The 24,449-nt window shown below is 45.0% G+C and overlaps 1 protein-coding gene across 7 annotated transcripts in view; it reads right to left on the reverse strand.

Moving 5' to 3' along the window:
* Nucleotides 1–24,449, reverse strand: part of inpp4b (inositol polyphosphate-4-phosphatase type II B) — a 141,752-nt gene that overhangs the window by 77,134 nt on the left and 40,169 nt on the right. For 5 of the 7 annotated variants that reach the window (XM_076032783.1, XM_076032778.1, XM_076032790.1 and 2 more), the window contains one exon: nt 12,147–12,226. In XM_076032783.1, the coding sequence (XP_075888898.1) occupies nt 12,147–12,226 (80 nt within the window). Of the gene's footprint in view, nt 1–12,146; nt 12,227–17,036; nt 17,468–22,073; nt 22,300–24,449 lie in introns of those variants that run through there. The other 2 variants (XM_076032799.1, XM_076032795.1) reach the window with 2 other exon arrangements.

Here is a 24,449-nt window from a genome sequence, read left to right on the forward strand (position 1 = left end):
GGTACCTTCTGAATGGCTGACCAGCACTGACAGACCTCACAGAGTCTGTCGTCGTTTACCGAAGTCGACGCTTGCAGTCGTCCTGTGGAAAAGGGAATTACCGTACTCGTGGCAGATAATTAAGGCGGCCCGTCACTGGAATATTTCCCCGTCTGCCCAGTACTCTTTGACTCCGACTCCCATTTTGATGTGGGGTTGCGGCGCCGGCTGACTTCGTTATTTTCACATTCTGCCCATGAGCCTTAAAGCCTTGGGATTTCTCAGATTATGCAGAGGAACCGTGTGGAGAAAGAGCACTTTTAGCGCTAAAGGAGGAAAAAATGAGGAAACAGTATGTGCATTTATTTCAGGCCAGTCGACACTACCTGCCCCCCAACCCCACCACACCCCTCTTTTACATACATATATGATTTGGAGGATTGCACGTTGGCATTACCCCGTATAGCTGGGGTGTAGCAATTTTGCTCTTGTATATAATATGCATGTGTGGCTCCTATCGCCCAAGTGTTTACGCTGCTCAGGTGTAAATCCAATCTGCACTGAATGCATTTTTCTGTTTGCTAAAGGCCTCTCAATATGCGTATATTAAAAAAAATCTTGAAATGCAAAATGCATTTCCTCTGCTCACTGATAATGAACATAAAAATAAATATAATTTTGAAAAGCTTTTTTCACACTCTGTTCATTATGCTCCTGCTTTAAACAGAGCTGCTAGAGTAGCAAAAATGTCTACACCAGCTGGTGAGAATAAAGTTCTGTGTAAAACGTTGCATTACGCTTTCTGCTGCTCACTGCTTCAAAGCAGGAGATAAAAACCGGTAACGCACTTCAGAAGAGAGGTTACGCTCCTGCAAACCATCCGTCCACCAGAGTTGTGAGCAATCACTGTGATCTTGGAATCAACAGCCTGAATTGTAATGCCGTCGTCTGAAGTGAGATTATACTGAGAGCTCACTTGTAGAATTAAATTTCAGTTGGTATCAAACATATGAAACAAGTCATCGTGTTAGTGCAGTTGGTCTCTAAAAGTTTAACTCAAAAGACAATTTATTCAGTCAATTTACTTCGCTAAAAGAAAAGCACAAAGAACTGTTTCATAGTAAGAAGTGTGATTTGCAGCAGTGAGCGAATCACCAATACACTCAGCTGTTTTTGAAGTAACCTCTCATTGAACTCCTTGAAAGGCATATCATCTAGAGACAGGTAATGCTTTCTTTATTCTGGTTCAAATTTAACATAATGCAGGCCTGGTTTACCATAATAAACCCTAATTAAATAAATCCTGCTCACAATTTCCCATTTTAAATGGCTTTCTGGCCGAGAAAGGGGAAACTATTAACTGGCTTTTTGGAAGAAAGAGTGTGTCAGATCACAGGGAGCATAATTTAACATGTTTAATGGTTAAAAGCGATGTGATTTTTTTTTTTTTTTCCCCCTTTCAGCTCTTGTCTTGATTGACCATTCAAAGCGCTGGCCTATCCGCTCTATGTAAAGACTTGAGGCTCTTTGCATTGATCGGTCACGGTGAATGTGAGCTCACACACAGTTGGATTTGAAGCAATTTTCAAGGGAACAATGTCTCTTTAAAAAGAGTTTCCATTCTAGAATGTTTTTTTGGGGTTGGACTTTTGTGCATATCTACTCTTTGATTCGAACCAAACTCAGCTCAGGGTATTTTAGTAATTCCTGCCTTTCAATGGTCTCCAACCAGTCTGCCTGTTCTGATCTCCGACAGGTGTGTGGAGCTTTCCTCCACACACCTGCCGCTTAAGGGATATGTTCTCTTTTTGGGACCATTCTCTGTCAACACAAGAGATGATTGTGATGTGAAAATCCCAATAGATCAACAGTTTGTGAAACACTCAGACCTGCAGCCCGTCTGGCAGCAACAACCATGTTTACCACGTTAAAAGTCTCTTCAATCCATTTTCTCCCCCGCTGATTCCGACGCTCACTTTGAATTTCGGCAAGTTGTCTTCGCCACACCGTCATGCCTAAATGCACTAATTTGCCGCCACTTGATTGGCTGATTAGCTATTTGTGTTAACAAGCGATTGAACCTCATTCAACATCAATACAAAGTGGACGTTGAGTGTAGCAGATTTTCAGGCTTTTAGTCAGCCGCCGATAAAATCTTTTGCAGGGAACACAACGTGAGGGAGAGAGTTAGCAGCCCCCCCCCCTCCCCCCACCCTGAAAAAATAAGTATGAGAATGAGGACAGCAAAGTATTGAGGGCTGTGCCAGTGTTAAACGGTGTTATAGTGATAGTGGGCTAAACCGCTACTGGTGGGACGGCGAAGAAAGGGCTCGGAGCAACGGAAAATTATTGAATAAGCCATGAAGCCAGGCAGCAGAGGCACTGGTCTGAGATAATGCAGCCCCGCCGCGGTAAATCTCGCACGCGCGGGCCCGCCTTGCCCGACGTGCGCGCCCGTTAACACAATATCGAATTCAAATCTCGGAACTGCGGCACAGAACTGGGTCATAGAGTGCCTCTCCTACTGTGTGCATAAAGTTTCCGAAATAACAAGAGGAGCACAAGGCATCCACAATGGGAGAAAGTCACGGGGCAGGGGAGTAGGAAGGCCCTCAGAAAGACAAAAAAAAAAAAAAAGAAGCTGGAGTAGCATGATGGAGGAGCTTATTCACATGATTTACACCTGCACTTGGCATTCCTTATGAATACCTGTATACAGCCTGCCGCACTGGCACATCTACAAAAAAAGGAAAAATCCGCTTATCTCCGCTGTGAGTGGGTGAACGCAGCTCACCTCCTTTATTCCGATTATAAACCTCCCTCCCCTGTGTATACATTACATCCATAATTGAGAGACCTCCAGCGTGCTGACATGCTTCCATCTCCTGTAGCACACCAGCAGCGGCGGGTGCCCTCGCCAGATTTTTATTCATACCACACCAGATTTAGCATGTACATGACTGCAAAATGAGCCAAACTCTCCACTGGAGGAGAAATAAAAAAAAAAAAGATCCCTCTTAAGTTATTCAGGGGGGGAGAAAAAAACTGTCTGCAGAGGGAATGTAGAGAAGAAAAACACACACACACACACACACACACACACACACACACACAGCTGCAAATCACTTGAGCTTAAAAACCAACTGCAACAAAATCCAAAACAAATTACATTCATGAGACAAATGTGCGCGAACGAGCCCAATAAATTCCCCCGCCATTAACTTCAGCAAATCCTAAAACCATTATTCAGCGTGACGCAACATTCAAATTCCTGATCGTAACGAATTTGGCCGACAATTAGGAGCCCAGTTGTGATTTTACTTATTTACTCCCTCGTAAACACTTGACTCTATACAGCCAGATGATGGATTACGTGGCTGGGATGTGGCAGCATTTCAAAAGGTACAGTGCCACCGTCTCCCTGCGTGAGTAATGGCCACAAGGGGATCAGGCAAAGAGTCTGAGTCCGTATAGCACATGGGTGGAGAGAGAGATTTATAACAGCCGGCGCGCAGGAAGCAGGATGAAGGCAGCGGGGAGGTCAGTCCGCTCGGTCCGCAGGTCTTCACACCTTTTTCAATCTGAGGTCATCATTTATAGTGATACACTATAGACTGCAGCTTTATGAAGCAACAACACACAACTAAAGTGGCTCAGGTCACAAACTTAATGCTTTTTATATAAGTGTCAACTGCACAGTCGCATTACTTCACCCCATCCTTTTTTATATATATACTGTAGGGCTTTAGTGTCTTTCAGCCAGTTTTGTTGGCTTTGCAATTCAGTTGCACAAGTCTAGTTAAATTGCAGTCTTAGTCTTTTTAAATAAAGTTTGAATATATCACGGTGAGGACAACAACTCGAGCCCAATGTGCATTGCCAGTGGAGAGATTCCTGTAGATTATGTAGATTAATGATGAGTAATAGTGTGAAAAATGAAACTCACATACAAAAAACAACTTAACTCACAGCACTTGGAGTAGATAGAACTGTGAGTGTATTTTTGGGGGGATACAAAATGAATGTTACATGAGCCTAGTGATGGAGAAACACTATCTGGTTGCAACATGTTCTGCCAGTCTTGAGACATATTGAGTTATATTGATTTAGCTTTTTCTAAAGCCCATAAATCACCAAGAAACTCTTTACTGTTGATAAACCCACTTTACTTTGAGCACTTTACGTCGAACGGGAACAAGCTTGTGAGGTGAGAATGATATTGAAATATATTGGATGGTTTGACGGGCCAGACACGTCGTTAGAGAGGCTTTTTAAATGAATAAGAACACTGACAGAACTCATATATTGATAGGGGGTTGTATTAATACAAACCGTTTTATTACATAAACCTGAAATCTGAAATAAAATACTAAAGTGACAATTGCACATATATGTAATGACTGACACATCTGGACTTCCTTTTCGATCAGCGTTGCGTCACCTCCCATGTTTTCTTCCTCTCACTTTGACTTTTTTTTCGATATTGTAATTTGGCTGCAAGCCGCTGAACGCCGGCAGAGAGGACAGCCAGCTCCTATTCCTGTTTTGTTTACTTCTCCTCTTTTCTACGAGATTGTTTTAGGCACAGAGCCAACAATACACGCATTTACTTATGTGAATGTAACGCGTAAGACTGGGTTCAAGGTACGCGATGGCAATGTGCAAATTTATGGGTGCGTTTGTGCCGGCATATCATTTGGGAAAAAACCTCTCTGGATACGACGCCTAACTGGTGCAAACTGCGGGTGCAGCGTCCTCACAAAAAATTTGGCCCTGGTAGGGAGCGCAGTCCATTCTTTATGGATCTAAGTGATTTGAAGAAGTTGTTAGTTTCACTCAGTCAAACACAGTTTTACTTCTCAAACAAATCCATCATCAATAATTCTCTTTAAAACAGCCGTGCGCTTTATGATTAGTAAAGGTCAATGCTTCAAAGTAACCGACTCAAAGAAATACCACTAAATGCTCCCTGCTGCCTGTTTTAACGAGTCAAACTTTCTGCTGCAAACACCTCGACATGTCTTTCTCGTCAATACCTCGGCGGCTTGTGGTGCCCAAAGCAGAGACAGTTCGGCACAATGGAAGGAGCTTGCGTGCATCCGGCACTTGCACTTATTACACACAACACCGTCGGGAAGCTTCACAAAGTATAACCCAGCCGCGGCTTTCGAATAAGTGAAAAACAGGCCAGGACAAACATCCTAACGAGTCGTACATGAAAGCGGGCCAGTGAAGCCGGAGAGACGAGCCGCAGTGCAAAGAGAATTCAGAGAATTGGGGAAAAAGGCGTGCTGAGGTGGACGCTGCCTCAGGCAGAGTGAACTTTACTGAAAGGGCCGAGGTAAGAAAGTCGGAAAGTCTCTCTCACACACACACGCACACACAGGCGTTCAAATACCAATTTCCTCTCCACACATGCTCAGCAGCGAATGTAAATGTGGAGCTTATGAGGGAAGTTGGTCAAAGTCATATTGGGTTTGAGATTGACTGTAGGCAATCAATCTGCACCTCGGCGAGATAAAGCAGCGCCCCTCCTCCCCCACGCGCGCCGAGCCCAGTCAACTCAAATAAATTGACTTTCTGCCGCAGCTAAGTGAGTGGCAATTAGAGCCTTGTGGTAAAATGAAGCATCTGTTCCTTAACGGGCCACAATGAATTGCACTCCGGACCGTTAGCGTTAGCGGTTGCAACCTCGAAGGGGGGGGGAGTGGTGGTGGTGGGGGTGAGGTTGGGGTCGGCGGAGCAAACCCGGACTGTGAATCACCCACGGGCTCGTCCGCAGGTTGAGCAGCACCACGGTGAATCATACATGCTCATGGAGGGGAAAAGAAGAAGGAGAGAGCCAGGAGATGCTCATCTTTGAAATGTTTTCTCACGGGAGAAACCGACAAGCAAACAGCATATTGAATCAAGAGCACCCCCCCCGTCCCCCCGTCCCTCCCGGTGTGTCTCCGACCATTACACATGCACCACTGGACATCGCAGCTCCACGCCTTCCAGCGCCCGACGCCGACACGCCGCCAACAGCTCCCCTGGCTGCCACGGCTGCGTGTGTCCGTCTCCGAGGTGAAGAGGTGGTGCCAAGTTGTCACACGCCAGTGATTATTTGCGTTCAAATGGCACCCGGTCTTGTCACCGCAAAGTAACGTGAAGAATGAGACCACACGCCTTTTTTTTTAATGGATGACACCTTAAAATGTAAACCTGAGTAGAATGTTAAAAAATGAAGGATTAGAGTGAGGGTTTCATTCTTTTTAGTTTGTTTTTCCCCCCAGCATTCTGACCTTTTTCACCGTTTAACAACTATTCTGCGTCGTACTGAGACATAATTTCAGGATTCTCTACCTTCTGCATAATGAACCTTTAAAGTTTTGAAGTTTGTGAAAATGTCACATTTCTAGAAAAACCTATGTGAGGGCGAATGGAAATAGAATAGATTAATTCAGATGTCATCTAACACACAGACACACACACATAACATAGCAGAGGATCAAAACTGCAGAAGCAGAATATCAACGGGGGGCCACACACACACACACACACACACATGCACACACCTCAGACGCATAAGAAACGTACAAAAAAAAAGAAAGAGGGTTTGTCATCTCTTTCCTCACTGCAGCTGAAATTGTGTATCGGGAATTAGTGATCTTGCCACCTGGAAAAGTGCAAAAATAGTCGACACAGAGAAAACATATTTCAAGGCTGAAAAACAAGTGTGCATTGAGGGAAAGTTAGTTTGTTTGCACGATCAGGACAAAGGACACTTTCATCTCAGCAGTTTGGAGGTGGAAACATCCTGACCACTGAATCACACCCAGGGATTTACATAAAGAGCCGCCAGGCACAGCGCATACCTAATTTCACTGTGACTCACACACTCGCGTGCACGCACATACTCAATGTTTGCATGGAACAACAATGTAGTGGAAGATTTCCAAATGACACATAGCTGAAATCTCACCGACTGGATTGATCTCTTCAGAAAAATGTATCATAAAATTCACTTTTGCAGTTTTTGCTGGGCTGTAGTTAGAGCCAAGTGGCATAATTTCTACCAGTCTGTTGAAGCAGGGGCCATGAACCCTACTGCTTGGTGCACCGTGGAGGGGTATTCGCACAGAACATGATAAGGTTGTGCAGCAACATTATTTGAGCTCCTCTTGGTTGCTGGATGAAGGCCTCCTGCCTGGCAGTTCCACCCTCAGCATCCCTCTACTGATAGGTTCACCATCCCTCCTCTGTGCACGTCACTGATCCAGGAATGAGTACATCAGAGGGGCTGCACATGTTAGATTGAGATAAAACCCAGACAGGCCAGATTGGAGGAATCGTCAATATGCCCGTAGAAGGATGCTGAGGTTGGAGCTGGCAGGCAGGAGGTCTAGAGGAAGAGCAAAGGGGAGATTTATGGATACGGTGAAAGAGGACATGAAGTGAGTTGGTGTGAGAGGAGAGGATGCAGATGACATGGTTAGATGGAGGCAGATGATTGGCTGTGGCCACCCCTGAATTTAATGGACCATAGGATTCTTGTCTATTGTGCAAACATCCTCAAATAGTTTGATTCCTGTGTGACTTGAGCTGCTGCTCCTCACCTACAGAGTATTATCTCTGTACAGAGTTGCAAAACATGGTGACTGGCATCCTGTTTGCTTTGTGCTGCTTGACTGTTATCTATGCCGGGTGATCTTCAAACATCCCTGCTGTAGATGTGAAAAAGATGAAAAAAAAACCAAACCAAAACAAAACTTGACAAGTTTTAGAACAAAATAGTTTCATCTCCACAACGTTTTCCTCTTTAATGTTTGTGTAATGAAGTAGTTTAGATTAAAAGAACCACACCAGGAAGTTGCATAACAAGCGCACAGCGCTGAGTCACATGACTTGTAGCCCACAGTATGTGTTGTTTGGCTCTTCCTTAGATTGGGAGGTTCAGGTTGAGCTATTTGCTCTCCATAAAGAGTAAAACAAACAAACAAACAAAAAGTTGACCTTTAGGTGTTTGGTAGTTTAATTTGGGGGACTGATCTAAGACAGTTCGGCAAACCCCTGCAGTGGCTTCCTTTAGCGTTGAAAAAAACAAAAACAAAAACCTAATAACAAGGAAACACATTTAGCCATTTAATGACCCCATTAACATTAATTATTTTTTAAACAGAGCGTGTTAAGAAAAGCATTTGAAAAAAAGAGATTACATATAGCTGTCTCTAAATATATCTGCATACACAGAAACACTGGAAAGTACTTACGCCAGCCCTTATGTGGCGCTATGGTTTTACTCCCTGAAGGTGGAAGAAGAAGAAGACGTGGAGCCCGGTGTATTTACAGAAGTAGCAGCTCGCTAACATAGCACTGTGAAGACGGCAAAGAACGCACACAAAAAGACGCTGTGGATCGACAACAAAGTTGAACTCCTGCTACGAGTTGCTTACTTACTAACTCCATCTTTGCGTCGCGTCCACAAAGGTTTTTGCGCTAATGATATGCAGCCGCAAAAATGCCTTGAAATGCGGCACCCGATGAGTCAGAAGTGAAAATTGCACTCTGATATTGTAACGTTGGCGCAAACGTCAATCACCGGACGTTTAATTTCCAACTGAATACTTTATTTGTATCGCTGTCAAATAACATGCGCATCGGCTTTCTCCCGAACTTCTCACGCCAAGAAAAAGACAGCTGCAACAATCCCCACAGCCTCAGGTCTCCGTCACCCTCTTAAAGAGGCAGTCTGACAGTAGCAAGATGGCTCTTTTGATAGTGAAGGTTGCCGACGCCTAGTTTAAAGAGTTTTAGGGTTTTAAATACATCTCCAAAGGCCCACCCATATACTGTAGGAGACAATCACATGGTTTGTTCTAACCTTGCCGTATTTATGTGTTCCATGTGTTTTATTCAACCCCGCTTCAGATAGATAACTCATGTAATATAACTTTATGGTGAATGCCAGCTGTGGACCACTTGAAATTTATGCTGCTCTGAATGGTGAGAATCAAACATAAATTACTGGTTCAAGTTTTACCCCATCAACAGTTTTAATCCTTAAAATGATGAGTTTTCACAGAGATGGGTTGTAAATATCAAATGTGGTCAATCAATATTTTAAATCCTGGGGCTCTCTGTCCACATTTGCTTCTTGGCTCCCTCTCAGACTAAACACACAAGAAGCAGCGCAAGAAGGATAATGTTACTGGCCCACGTAAAAAGAGGTAAAGACGCATTGCTGATATAAAATTTAGTCTGAGTTCAAACACATGCCCCGTAATTTTACTGAGTGAGAGGCTTAAAGGGGGTGCTTGAATTATTTAAAGGTTTCTGTGCATGCTTCAGTAATGTGACTGCAGAAAATGCCAGCATTAGACTGGGAGATTCACCCCAGACTGGTTCTGCTGATCCTGAACGGTCTGCTAGGGATGCAGTTTGGAAGAATAAAATAAAACATTGGGACGTGACAAATGCAGAAGGTATGAATCTAGGTTTAAATGAGTGACTTTAAGATCAGCAAGTATGAGTCCTTCATTGATTTATCCAATATTACTGTGTCCTATTTACTGAATACTGCTATTGACATTCTTATTATTCATACCTGTTGTTTTGCCAAATGATTGGTTTCATGATAGTCAATAGACAATTAAAAAAAGAGAGAACACATATGTTTGTTGTTGAGTTTGAAGGGGACTTAAAAAAAAAAAAAATGGGCGCCATTTGGTTCAATTTGTCGTAAAGTAGCACCCAAATAAAGCCAAGTAAACAAATGAAACCACACTCCATGAATAATTGAAGGACTACAAGAAAACCCTTTGTACTTTTGTCCTAACTTTTTGCCCTTAGACACTGAAAGACACTCAAACATTCCATTTAAAGACCACAGGCAGCTTGGGAAAACACACATGCTACAAAATCATTAAGGCTGAAACAAGTGTTTAACCAGTTTCAACCCAAGAAAACATCCAAAATGTGTTGAAATGAAGAGTCACGATTTCTACAAAGACAGAATAATAATATCTCTCCAACGCTGTCTGACGAAAATGCAGAGTGTTGTCTGTTGTGTAAGGCCCGATTGAGAAACTGAATCAGTCAGTCAGTTTTGAAGTCACAGCTGACCAGTGGAAAACAGAAGTAAAGTGGGTCTTTGGTAAGGGGAAGTCATCGGCTGCAGTGTGTTCTAACGTCTATTCAACTTCTTTCACATCAAGCAGCTGGGAATCAACACAATGGATGAGTTGTGGATGACTCACAGATTCCTGAGTTTTAATATTGGTCATACATTGGTCAGAAACACACGACATTCTAGACTAAGCGGTCGTTGGGTTTGCAAACATGATAATGCAGTAATTAAGTAATTTGGAAATGTCTTTCTTTTTGAAGTATAGTATGGCATCTGCGTTTGCTTCATGTAGTAATTCTACTAATATTGTCCTCCCCTCATCAGTCTACACACATCTTGTGTTGTTGTCTTTATTTCAGGCATTTCTTTTCTCTCTGGTGAAGTGGGAGGCGCAAGATTTTGCTTTGGGTCAGGGACTTTCTTAATGTCAGTGATGGACAGGGTGACTTGTTGTCCATGGGACCCCGCAATGCACTGTGTATTGCACTGTGAATCCCCGCAGATCCAGGTCAGCTTTAGAAGAAATGATTGCGGGTCTGGGCAAAGCAGGTCAGTGACAGATATTTATGAGAATTGTGTTTGAGTTGAGCTGATGGGCGCAATAGTTCAGCTATTGCACACATCACCAACCCTCCATCTTTCTGTCACTTCCTGTTTCTCAGTCGGCAGATTCACTGTAGGTTTTGTCCATAAACATGGCACTTCGGATGAACTTGATATTAAATAAAAAATAGTTATCTTTTTAAAGGGAAACAATCACATTAATTCATGAAAACTGTAAAATAAGGGTTTGAAAAATGGACAAATTTATTCAGGAATTTTGTTTTTGTTGGTAAGTGAACAAGCCTTTATATACTTTCCCCCCCGGGTAGCTTTTACTGATATTACAAGCACCCAAACCCAGTTTGTCTGTGAAGAAGAGTTCTTTTAGGCTGTATAGGGAACCTACTCAGAGCAAAGGTTGAGCCAAGATCTTCTTGTGGTCAAAGATGAAGATTATTGACGCCCAGTTTGGGGCTCTTGATAGCCTCAGAACAATGCTCTCAGTTTGCTTCTCTCTCTTATTCAACATTCTAGTGCTTACATGGTGGGGTGTTTATATGGTTGGGCAATGCAAATTTTGCCCCTCATAACAAATTAGGTAGATGTGGGTCCTAAATACTGAGGCATCACTGTTGGACTCCTTTCTTTACTTAGTATGTCGCTTCGCTTTGTCCTTTCTCCCCTTTTCCTTTTACCAAGATGACAACTTTTCAATCTCACTCAAGGCCACACGATATTTCAGGGTCTGTTAGGGTCTGCTCTCCAAACACACCCACACACACACTTGGCACTTGTATGCAAAAGAACTGCACCTATTTAAAAAAAAAAAAAGACGAAAAAAAAAAAAAACACTTCATGCTGGTCAAGTGGATATTTTCTTAGTTCATAATGGCAACTGTTCCCTGCCATACAAAGCTTCTCGTACAGCAACCCATTATTCACAACCAGGGCCAATCGGTTATATTCTTGCCACTAGATCTTTATTAAGACAGAAAGAAAAAAACGGCACCTCCTTTGTGTAAAGCACTGAGAGCATCCCATGGTGTTTGTCCTTCAGAATGTTTGTGTCCTCAGTGATTTGTCACCTTAACTCTGATTTGTTGGCTGACTGATTCTGTCAAAAATCTATCTGCTTTTTGCTCGAGTGACCAAAAAAAAAAGAAAAAAAAAGGAAGGACTCTTTTGCGCCCTTGACTTTGACGGAGGATTCTGCTTGCCAGCCAAACATTTGCAAATGAAATGCTTTACTAAGAAGCATAAAAGGGAGGCGAGAGACCTTCTGATGCATATGACAAACATGGCACTGCTAAAACAAAATGACCAATCACCCCCCACTGTGCTCCAATAACTGCGGGAAGGTTTTCTTTTCCCACTTCTCCTCAGAGTGACGTGTAAATTGGTCTGTCAGTCTGGGTCGGAGCAGATATAATCTGCCCGCTCCAAAGTCAGAACGCCTTTTAGCCAAAAGGGACTCGGAGCATAAATATATAACAGGATAACAGGAACATGCACTTACCTGAGACTTAAGGTCAGGTGTTCATCCTTAGCCCTCAGCAGATCACTTATTGAAAATGTGGCGCTGCCCAGGAAGCAGCTCTGCGGAAAGAGACGAGAGAGACAGAATTTAGCTTTTCACAGCTGTCTGAAGCTTTTCGGCATCGTGAAAATACTGGACTGCTGCAAAACTCGGTTCTTCTCTTGATTATATTATGTAGTTGCTGCAGGCAGATAGCATTAGTGTGTCTAATATAATAACTCTGTGAATTGGGGAAAATAAAAGTGGTCCTGTTGACAGACGGTGCAGGGACACACAATGTTCTCTCCCCTCTCACTCCTTCGGCCTCCGCTTCCTCGCCTCACTCCCCTTACAACATGTGGCCGCTGAAGGCGCGATGGGGGGTGGGGGTGGGGGTGGGGAGGGGGGGGGGTGTCAGCACAGGCGAAGTGGGTCAGGGAGAATGAGGCAGGGATGAGCCCGTCACCACAGAAGAAGGATGATCCACAGTGGGAGAAAACACACCCGCGCACGCAGAGACGCGCCAGTCTTTTTCTCATGAGCATGCTAGGACAAATCTGCACTGAGGAGCCCTGCACCTGCGCACCACACCATCAGCGCATTTTGCCTTGTGCTGGATGGCCACGACCGTGCCAATGACGTAAAGCGCTCAGTGGAAAAACCAAAGAGTGTAATTAAGAACAGCTCCACATATTTCAACCTGGCAGGAGCAGAAAAAGCGAGTGAAGTATATAAAGGCAAGCGCAGATTTCTTTCACGGTACCTCTTCCTTCCAACGTACTTCGGAGTATCATGTTGTTTTGTATTGTATTCTGATACCTGTGAGGATTCTTTTTGAAATTATCAAGGATGTTCCTTTAGATAGTTTCCGTTTAACATTGATAACTTAAAGTGGCGTAAATGGGTCTGATTCAGTGAACAACTACAACCGTGTGCAAAAACACTGGTCATTAGGGCCGAGGCAGCACAATCAAAATGCCTGAAGGGGGCAGTATAAACGGAAAGGATGCCAACCAAAACAGCAACAAAGAAGAAGCAGAGGGGGGAAATGATAACAGTCAGTCATGACTATGAAAGCGCTGTACATGTAGCAATGATGCAACACAATCTATGTCATGTGTACTGAAATGAGGAGACACCCGGTTGGCTCAAGACAAACAACAAAACAAAAACCACCAGCCTAGTAGTCCATTGTCGGCATTCATCTTTTCAAGAAGAGTTTGAGATTCTGAAAGCAGCAACGAGGGAAAATACTGCACCTTCTTCCTCTCCACACGGTAGACAACTGTAGGAATACAGTAGCTGCACTGTGCTGTGCGAGTCATCTGCTCAGTCTCAGTCCTAATTATTAACTTTTAAGCGCATAAGGCAACAGCCATTAGCTTATCAAACAACTAAGGCAACAAGTATAGTTCAAGTAATATGACAAAGTTTTATTTTTACTGTACAAATTTGTAATTGTAATAAATTCTGTTGATGATCAGTTTTCTAATATGTTTGCCACAACATATACTGTTAGGCCCTGTTTGCACTTGGTCATTTCATGCGTTTTTTGCTGATCAGATTACGAAAAACGCATGAAATGACCAAGTGCAAACAGCCCAAATCCGTTTTGACATCCGATCACCAAAACCACCTCGGGAGGTGCAAACGCATTCGTCACGGACGTGCGAACAGAATGCGACTTCAGTCCACATTAAGGACCGCCTACTCCACTCACCTCTCCCGTGTACGTACTTGGTCGGCGCCCCAACTTCCGGCGTCGTCATTATAAAGTTACAAACAAGAAGCGAAAACAAATAATTTTTGTTAGACTCTATTATTAGCATGCTAATAAATTTCATTCTGGATTAGCGTATTTTGTCAGCGGAGCAGCGGTCGCAGTTTCCCACATATGAGATTAAATGTGCGACGTTGCATCCGAAAATTTGCCAGGCACTGTTGATCCGAAAATAAAGTGGTCACCACTCTGTCCCAACAGTCGTTACTCCTCGTTCGGATCCATACGAGCTGCAGTAGAATTAAAACCAGTGACTTGATACAGTCTGCAAAAAGGAAGTTGATTCTTATTCGCTGTCAGGTAAAACTCGCCGTGGTTTTGCGCTTTACTGCAATGACGCATGTTGCATTTGCATAGGTTCGGCAGGGGGGGTGATGCGATCAAATGGCACGCTCGAGACGCATGTTAATGGCTAAGTGCGAACAGATGCTGCGAGATCCGTTCTCGTGATCCAATCACCCAAAACAGTTACAAGTGACCAAGTGCAAACAGGGCCATAGTCATCTTGAGCCCCCAGAGGCTGCTTTATAAATAACATCCGTAATCTTTCAAAGGTGATACGATGACGAAAACAAAAGGTGTGATTCATTGTGCAAACACGCAAAGAAAACAGGATCCGTGAACGGCTGCTGAGGATGGGAGGATGAACTTTTTCGACTCCAACAGGGTCGTAAACCAAGTATGTGGTCCTTAACCGAAAGCTGTTCATGCCTTCTTATATTCACTTAAATAAGAAAGTGATTGTCTTCGATCTGTATGCATAACAAGTAATAAGTTGATTTAATGAGCCGGCTGTGACAAATGCAGTCTGTCCTCCGTTTCGTGTCTGGAACAGTATCATTAGACTCACTGAGTTAGGGTTCAAAGGAGGCACAGCTTGGATTGGTTTCTCTTGAACTCTTTAATTAAAGGTTAAAGGTTTTGGAGGAGAGAACCAAATGAAAAAGGTAAGATCATTTACTTAATAAAGAACAACAAACCACTGTGTTCTGGAAAGTATCCCTATGTGATGTCACAAAGTGCACTGCCCCCCACCAAGTTGAGGGAAGAACTCCCCTCCGCCAGGTGTTTGCTCCACCCACTGGGAGAGCCTCAAGCTTGCCTTGTTTTTGTTTTTTTAGCTCAGCAAAGTATCATTTTTAATAGGAACTAAAACTGATTATTTTTGGCTTGTTTTTTGGTTTGTTGGGGTTTTTTCTTGACTGAAGAACAGAGGGCAAAGTGCTATTTTCCAGAGATCAACGGATTTAGGAATAATTAACCGCACAAGGCTAATCAACTCAAGTCAGGGAAGGAGAAAAAAATAAAATAAAAATGAATGCAATATGAGACCTTTAAAAGTCAACTTTTCCATGGGCTTCTAATGTTGTTTTTGATCCATTTTTTCTTTGTTTTGTTACATTTATTCCCCCACTGAGCTGATTTTTCCATGGCACTGGCTCTCTCCCTCCTTTTTGCTCTCCATAACTCCCTTGTATCAGATTTTTAAAAAAGGGCATCCTGTCTACTGACCTTTTCTCTCAGTCCTCAATTCCCCAAGCATTTTTCCTGCTACCCGATATGAATGCCCAAATGCTTACAAAACAGTCCACACTCATTCTCCCTGGCCCAGCTTCATTACGAGCTGGCAATCATTCAAATTCAGGGAAAGGTGAGGAAACTATAGAGCAGACAGGTCAGTTGGGCTGCTTAGAGAACAACTTCATAAAACACAGAGAAAAGAAACTCTGGCAGACTAATAGACAGGAGAAAACTCCCCGTCATGTATTCATTCATTACAAGTTTATGCGGCGTGGTGACATTTTCCCCCTGAATCAAACAGCAGCCGGACCCCCAGCAGGCAACACTTAAAATGCACAACGTCATATTCCTTCAGGACTGATGTATCATAGCCAATCCCAGTCTCCCCCGCTAACCTCGGCGCGCGAGGAAGCAGAAGAGGCCATTTACGCTGGCAGAGGGACATTACATCCCGTATGTAGCCATTACGCCCAAGCCGGTGGAGAGCGTCCGCTAAATGGAGTCGGAAATCCATCCCTTAGCATCTTTTTATGGCCCCCTTTATGACGAAGGCCTCCGAAGTAATGAAGCTCCTGGAGACTTTGTCTTTGCCTGCCGCCCAGGATCAAAGTGTCCGCAGCAACAAGGAGGAGAGAACGACGGGCGTCGGAGGAGGAGAGCAGAGCGCGAGAAGACAAACGACGCTCCTCCAGGACGGCCGAGGATTGATAGCGACTGGTCTCGCTTTGCCTCCCCGTCTGTCCCCTGGCCTCCCCTGCACCGGCCTTGTCGGCCGTGTCAGCTTGCGAGCTACAAGGGAAACTTTGTTACTTTTTTTAACGTATAACCTCCATCACTGCCTCGCAGACGATTTGTGAGAGGACATAAATGTTTTTATTTTCTCTCTTTTGGAGAGAGGCAGTGTAAGATCACTTGGCAAGAATAGGATTGGAAAAAAAGAAAAATGAAAGAAACTTGTGAAGGAGCGCCTGGCGCTGACACATCGTCTGTCTGCAGGCGATCCTTGACAGTTGTCTGCAAACCTTCGGGGGCCACGGTGTCAGCCCGTTACTTGGCAGTGGTAAACGGTCCGAGTGGAGCCGTGAATCTATTGATTTTTTTTCTCCCCACCCCCCTGTCGCCTTGATTGACAGTGGAGACACACACGCACACTAGTGTGAACCTCCATCATTCAATCTCTCAACTCCAATCTCGGCGACACTCACATGCACACACTGAGTGCAGAGAACACCTGGAGGAGAGGGCATCCATTCACATGCCGCGACAACAAGTGACATTTTACATAAATGGCAGTCGTGACACTTTCCCTGAATAACATCTACTCAGAATACGTCTAGAAATCTACACAGAACTCCAGCATGGAGGTCACTCCTTTGCTCGTACGTGAGTGTGGTCGACTCCAAACAGGCTATTTACAAATCAGCCTAGTTCTGTCATTAGGGATGTAACCACACGCCACTTAAATCTAAACATGCAAGCATGTGCACTTGGCCAAAAAGCACGGACACAGCAGTTGGAAACGGGCTTCGAGGGGTTAGTATGTGAGAAAACACACACACACGCACACAGAGACAAGGAAGTCCACTTACAGTTACGGCGCGCGCACAGTTCTCGCAGCACCGGGCGACTGAGCCAGAGAGCCAACGAGAGACGAGCAAGAGTCATCAGAGATGAAAAGAGGCCAAAAGGAAGAAGGGCGACGGAGGAGGAAAAGGAGATGTCACGTCTTCTTTCTTTCCTTCCCTCCTTCCTTCCTTCCTTCCTGCAGGACACTCAACGCCTCAACGAAAAGCCCCAGCAGTCATCGCTCGGGGTAACTCCACGTATCTGATACAGCCTGGCTCTGCAGAGCTGCACGGAAACGCTGTCTCACGCGCACGCCTTGGATATGCAAAACAAGAGACTCGCAAGCACGCACGCACACACAGAGACACGCACGCTGCAGCCTTTGCTGTGGTGGCCGAGAGCCGGCAAAGCTGCGAGCTACCCGCGCTGCTGCTGCTGCTGCTGCTGCTGTTAATGCTGTGGTTGGCTTGACAGTAAGGGAGAGAGAGAGAGAGAGAGAGAGAGAGAGAGAGAGAGGGAGAGAGCGAGAGAGAGAGAGAGAGAGCGAGAGAGCGAGAGAGAGAGAGAGAGAGGAGGGAGCCACAAGAGGGAAGAGAGTCGACAAATACAAGCAGACGAGGTGGAGCAGGGGAAGAGGGGGGAGGGAGGTCTGGAACAACACAGAAGGGGAAGAGACGGAGAGGAAGGAAGGCAAACAATTAATGGGTCGACAACCAAGATAGCAACAGGCACAACAGAGGCCGGAGGGGGCGGAGGGGAAGGATAAGGGAAGACGGACAGAGTTGGCGAGGAGGCAGACAGAGTCGTGTGTCACACCTCGGGCACAGCCTGTGACTCAGCCGTCCCGCAGGAAGAGAGACACTTGTTACAGCAGCGACTCGAGTTTGTGTCCCACAACCGACGACGACCACCACCACCGCCACCGAGGACGCTGAGACACTCTGGACGCTGAGTCACGGACAGAGTAGAGAGAGAGAGAGGTTGGTAAACAGAGACAAAGACAAGACGGTGGGGACCGGAGGGGGGGCGGTCGGGGTTGTGGGGGGTGTGTGACGTCAGCCCATTTTTGGGAACTTCCAGACAAAAGACGATGATCAAACCCACGACGAGCGACGGAGAACACGGAGCTCAAAGGCTTGAAGGTAGCCGGGCTCAAAGCAAAGGATTAGGCGAGGGTTCGATTTAGCCGCGCGCTCGCACGGGAGGGCTGAGCAAATTCCGGCAGAACAAAAGGATGCTGCTCGGCGTCGGCTCTTATCACCGCCGGCAGGTACGCGGGGCGGGCACAGCAGGGGGCACCGCGTGTGCATGTGCTCCTGAGCTCCCGAGCTTACGGGTTTGCGCATTCTCAAATTGGCGCGTACGACAATCAGCATCAAGCCGGCGAAGTCTTCGGCCCTCCCCAACCCCCCCGCCTCCACCCCACACCTTCTCGAGTCTGTTTGGCAATTATTGACATGCTTTATAGAATGGCTTTGGTTCTGAAACTATAACTGGAAGAAGAAAAAAAAGAAGATGTAACTACCGCAGGGAACGAGCCTCGGCAGACGGATATTCTTGTCTGCCAAAATCAATCAGCTTTGAAACTTAATAGCAGCAGCGAGCAGCAAACGGCATCGGAGGGATCCAACATGCACGGCACTGTTCTGCTAGTAAACCAGTCCGGGGTAAAATATTCTGACAGACACTGTCATGCACACTGTTAGAATTTAGAGTTGGCAAAAACTGCATTGTGTCATGGTGTCAGTTGGGGGTGGCTGAGAATTGTGAACATTCCTACTGGAGTTTTTTGGGGTGTATTATTACCAAGTTGCGAGTTTTTTGACAGCTGCACTGTGTGGCTGCACCCACACAGTGCATTAACAATGTAATGGAAAGTACGCTACTGGCCACTAGTGGTGGGAATAAAAGGGCATCTTATGAAACGATGGAAGACGTGATACATGGCCCATGACAACAGTAATATTGTGATAAATCAATTCTTAGACTTTCCATATATTGCTAGGCAATCGAACAACAATACACCACTAAATCAGTTCATTAAAACAAAATGCCGGTAAGAAGGCAAAGTGCGAGACATCGTAGACTTCAAGCATATTGAAAACTCTTTGTCTGTTCTATTTGTCCCATCAGATGCACTAAAGTCAAATTGGGTCCAGACTTTGTGAAACTCAAGTATGACATGTATTAGAAACACTATCTCAAAAATAATACAAGAAATTGTCTCCACGTTTTATATAATTCACAGCAGGGCAGGTCTTCCCCTCCCAGCATGGGATCTATCTGCCGCAGTGCAAAGCTCAAAAGCCCCCGTTTTTTGAGAAATTACAGCGCGGCTACTTGTTAATTCCAGCTCTTTAAAGTAGATTTGAACCGGCGCCCGCTGCCAGCTGAACACTATCGCCGCTGCGCACACACACGCCGACATTATTCACGGACCTTGTGAGGGTCTGAAGGCAGGGGATGTGTTAGCCCGTGTAAAGATCATTGAACAAATGCCACTGGCAGCTGTCGGTTTTCACACCGGCAGCAGCGGCAGTAGCAGCCTCAGCAGCGAGGGATCCAAAGACGGCCAGTCACTTCCAAACTCAGACAATCACAGACAAAAACAGGTGGCAGTGGTGCCCCTCAATTCCCCCGGTGGGCTCAGATGTTCTCATTTCTAGCTCCACGGCCTCCACGCTCTTCTCTCCGCTTTGACCTCATTCGCCCGCCGCCCATCGTTGACACTGACGAAAAAATAAAAAATCTCAACTGTGCAGCTTACGTGGCTGTCTGGTTGTGGGACAGGCTTATGCACGTAATATATGCAGTGACAGCCTGTGATCAGCCTCAGCTTGTCCGACATTGAGGCTGTGTCATGGCCGCTCTCGTCTCGTCCAGGCGTCGTGAGTTATACCCTCAAGGATCAGGATTTTATGTGCCAGCCTTGCAAACCATCCAACGTCGGTGTCAGGACTGTTGAACATGTGATGCCGCTGAATGAAGGCGAGACTAGAAGTCGAACTAGAGCCATAGTTTTGTCGGGGACAGTCCCAAACATGTGAATGAGCTTCAGAAAAGGCATGCTATTCGGCAGCCCTTGGTTAAAACCAGGGGCTATTTGAGTTACTGTTGCTTTTCTATGGTCTCCAGCCAGTCTGCCCTCTATGACCTCTGACCTCTGACATCAACAAACTAGATATTTTCTGTTTTTGGGAGCATTCTCCGTAAACCCCTGGAGATGGTTGTGATGTCATGAAAGTCCCACATCAGCAGTTTGAAGCACTTTGTTGTGTTCATGAGCGCTGCTATCACAGTTAGCCAATACCAATCAATAATTCCCACAAAACAGTACAAAATGCAGAAGAAGCTAAAGTCCATTTTCTCAGGTGCGACTTGCATCTGTTCCAACTGTCTATTTCAATGCGCGTTTTGTCAAAGTCTTAGTCTACTTGTGCACAATCATGGTCCGTCAGTACGACTTTGGGACTCAGAAACACCTTCATAATAATAGCTGGTTATTGAGTTTCCTCAGACTTTCCCGACTGAAGGTAGGACCTTTAGGGGAAGTGAATATATGATCAGTGTAAAATTCCCTTTCAACCTGCTATTTTAACATTGCATCGAAAATACAAATACACAAAGCCTTTACAAGCACGTCGATCAGAAAGCATGCAGCTGAATCAAATTATTTTCTGTAGTCACACTGCCAACAAAAAGCATCCCTGTGTCTCATTTGCACAACAAAAGAAAATGTAACTGTCCAGGCTTGACGATACATTTTTGACAAAACTAGGTCTAAAGAAATTGTCCTTGTATTGGGTGTTTGTTTGCTTTATGGTAACTGAAAAAAAAACTTTGTAAGAAAAGAAGGAACTTTCTCCTTGGACAACGTTCCCTGGGCAACGTTTCTCCCTTCAGTTGACTTTAAAAGCATCACATACACAACTTTTACATGAGATGGGGCACAAATGGTACCTTCTCATTTTCCCCAATGTAACAAGGAGGTTCTGCTTTTAAATATAGACACAGCCAGTTTTGGTTCCCTCCTTGTGGATTCTAACCTGTGTATGGGTTGAAGAGCAACCGCCGACTGCCGCATGTGTGTGCGTTTGTGTATTCGTGCCTGTGCGAACATGAAAATAAAAAAATCAAGAGGAGTAGTACCTCAAAATGCCTTTCTTTTACCAAGAAAGCTTAACTTTAATCTTTTTTTTCAACTTCAGTGAGATTATTGAGTGTAAAATCCTGGAAATGGGCTTTTAATTGGCGTAGCGTTGCACGCCTCAACTTCTATACTCACATAATTCTGTGATCATTCTTATCTCTCCGGAGGCTGACAAGTGAAAATTACCATGAGAGCACATGCAGGGTTTAAGAGAAATCCATATCTGAGGAACATTAAAGGGGCAAAAACTGGGAGGGAAAAACAAAAGGCAGCATTAGTGTTCAGCATTGCTAATCAGCTTTGCCATCCGAGCAACGTCAAAGTTAAACTACAATAATGTTATTTTGCTAACGCTTGAATGGTTCGCTTCTTTAATTAGTCAGTCAGCTGTTCAATGAATGAAGCCGACTGCGCTGATACACGGGCTCCGCTGACAAACAAACTCAATCACCATCCCCGGCCTCTTTGATTGTGTTTCGCTGAGTACTCACTCTCTATACTTTTGGGGAAGCAAGAGATTTTTCAATGGAGTGATTTCACTGCTTTCTGGAGCAGCTCTCTTTCAAACACAGTTTTATATCCGCAGCTCGGCAGGCGAAGGGGTTTTGTGGGCGCACACACTTTTACTTTTGAATACAGTAATGTTACCAAGTGTTTGACAGTGCACTCATTAAAAAAATGCCACTTTAGGTTTCCGTCAGAAGACCAAGCTCAAGCCAAAATTAAATCTAATTTGAGTAGAAAACTTCCCGATACTCAAACTGTTCCCCAAAATATATATACATATATATATATATATATATATATATATATATATATATATATATATATATATATATAATGAAATAAAAATATTCATGCAACTCAGACGAGGATTTCACACTCCAACATCCGAGAGGCGAATACTCACTGGAAATCGACTGCTGCAAAAATCCCTTTACAATTCCTCCCCGCGCAGGTATTTTAGGCACGGGAAAATATGAGGAGCCAAGAAAAAAAGAAGAAGAAGAAGAAAAAAAGAAGCAGCAGAAGCAGAGGAGCCGACGCGTTAATATCCCTCCTTCTTGCAGAACACTTTAGAGCTCCCAAAAATATCTCTCTGGCTGGACGGCAGGCAGACAGGAAAAAACAGCGCTGGTACCTGCTCTGCTCTCGCAAGCATTCTTCAGCTTGTCAATGCTTGCCCCCAAAACAAGAAGCCGTTCCTACTGCGCTACTTTCCGGCTCTGCTCCCCCCCCGCCCCCCTCCCCTCCTCTCTCTCTGTCTATGTCTCTGTCTATGTAGCCGTGCTCTCGCTAACCTAATGAGGCTTTGACTGCGTTTCTTTTTTTCCTGTTGCCTGGCCAGTTATCCTGCACAAGCGCACGATATCTGACAGAAGCACAAGGCAGCAAAAATGAAAAATGAAAGAGCCAACGTGCATGTGTGCTGCTGAAGGGAAGGGGGAAGAGAAACTGGTGGTGGTGGGGGGTGGTGGAGGCAGATGCTACTGTAGTATCACACCAGCAACCCACACACACACAAACACACACACTTGCTTCTTTGGTCCATAAACTTTATGGCTAATCCCTCTGCTGACTGGGTGCTTAAAGTCAAGGCTCCCTCACTCAGAGTCTGTAAACATGACCCGGCAGCACGACCTCAAAGAGAAGCGCGGCCATTCAAACGCACACTATTCATTAGAGAGCCGTTTGTTTTGAATTACAGCATGGGTAACCCTGCTCTTACAGAGTTGCGTTCTAAGCAGCCTTTCCTTTTCTTCTCCGTCAGCGTTATGATCCACGTTATTAGCCGCTTACCTCGCGCTGCCATCAAGCCACCGACCGGCCTTCACGGACTCTGTGAGACTGTGGCGCACAGCTTTCCTCCACCACCTTTACAGTAGTGGGGAGAAAGTATTCGGACACCCTTGAAACATAAAAACTCACAATTGCAGTAAAACATTTTCAGTATTCAAAAAGGTTGGGTTGTACTAGAGACACTGGAAAATGTTTTTTTTTTTTGCTTAACAAAAAATAAAAAATAAAAGATAGATTGTTGCCTTGGATGTGTGGCAAAGGTCACCATCTTACTGAAACATCCAGTTTTATGGGTTAATGCAGTTTACTGTGAAAGAAATAGCACATTTTTTAAGAGTGATAGTCAGTGTAATATATGAAACGCATGTGCAAGTGTGAAAAAATAACAAATAAAACTGAAACTTTATTCCACCTGACTGTGGTTAAGGTCAGAGCCCACAGACGCAGCAGTGGGGACGAGCTGCATGCGGCTTCAGAGGAAGGATGCACTTTATCACTTGATAGCCACAGAGCGCATCGCTAAGCTCAGCATCCTGTTTTCCCCCTCACATCAACCATCGTCACCTCGGCCGCGGCTTTAAGACGCGACTTCTCTTGCGCTTTGCGTCGACGGACATGTTTGTTATACGGCAAACAATGGCGGCGTGCAGCCAGTAATCATCACGGGGTTACGACACGGGCTGCCGCGTAGCAAAACACCCGAGCAGGCAACGCTGCCGTCTGCTATTCCCACTGCTTATGTAACAAGCGAGACGCTGCTAGCTTGGCCCCGAGGCCTGTCAGGCTAGAGGCTATGGGCTCCGTCTGGAGCACATTTCCCCCTCCTCGCCTGTGACACACGCAGAACACGAGCACATGCAGAATAATGCTTCCCTAATATGCTAGCTCATGCCTGGAGTGGTTGATAGCTCACTTTTCCAGAGAGCTGTGGGAGGGGAGGCAGTAGGGGTGGGGGCTGTGAAAGTAAACAGCTCGGATCAAACCGACTCTCCCTGCTGCCTTTGAAGAGTGTGAGACAATTACGGAGATCAATGGTGCAGCCCAGAGGTGGTTAACAGCTTAGACAGACAGCCGTGGCAGACAGACAGGGACTGATGTCCCCCCCCCCCCCGTAATGTCTGGAGAGCCTGTTCTTCAATGGCTCAGCGGCAGAGTCTGATCTGAAGGCTACGCCGCGTTTCTGGATTGACGTTTGCGTGCTCACTGAACACTTTTCGCAGGGTTCAGACTCTCTGGTGGGAATTTTAGATTTGGAAAGTTACAGCAGGAGAAACACACTGTTGTTCCAGTGCTAGAAAATGTGACATTTACAATGATTGCCCCTGAAATTGTTGCAATACATTATATATATATTAATATACATACCATTGTAAAATAAACATGTATAATAAACAAAATCAATTTAGAAGCATAATTAGGAAGTAACCCACGGGACGTGAGGCCGTGGTCAAACAGTTTTGAATTAGGCTCAGAGTTCCTGCATGTG

This window comes from Nelusetta ayraudi, unplaced genomic scaffold (genome assembly GCF_046127955.1).
Source record: "Nelusetta ayraudi isolate G7.1 ecotype Tasmania unplaced genomic scaffold, CSIRO-AGI_Nayr_v1 ptg000004l, whole genome shotgun sequence".
Taxonomy (NCBI): Eukaryota; Metazoa; Chordata; class Actinopteri; order Tetraodontiformes; family Monacanthidae; genus Nelusetta; species Nelusetta ayraudi.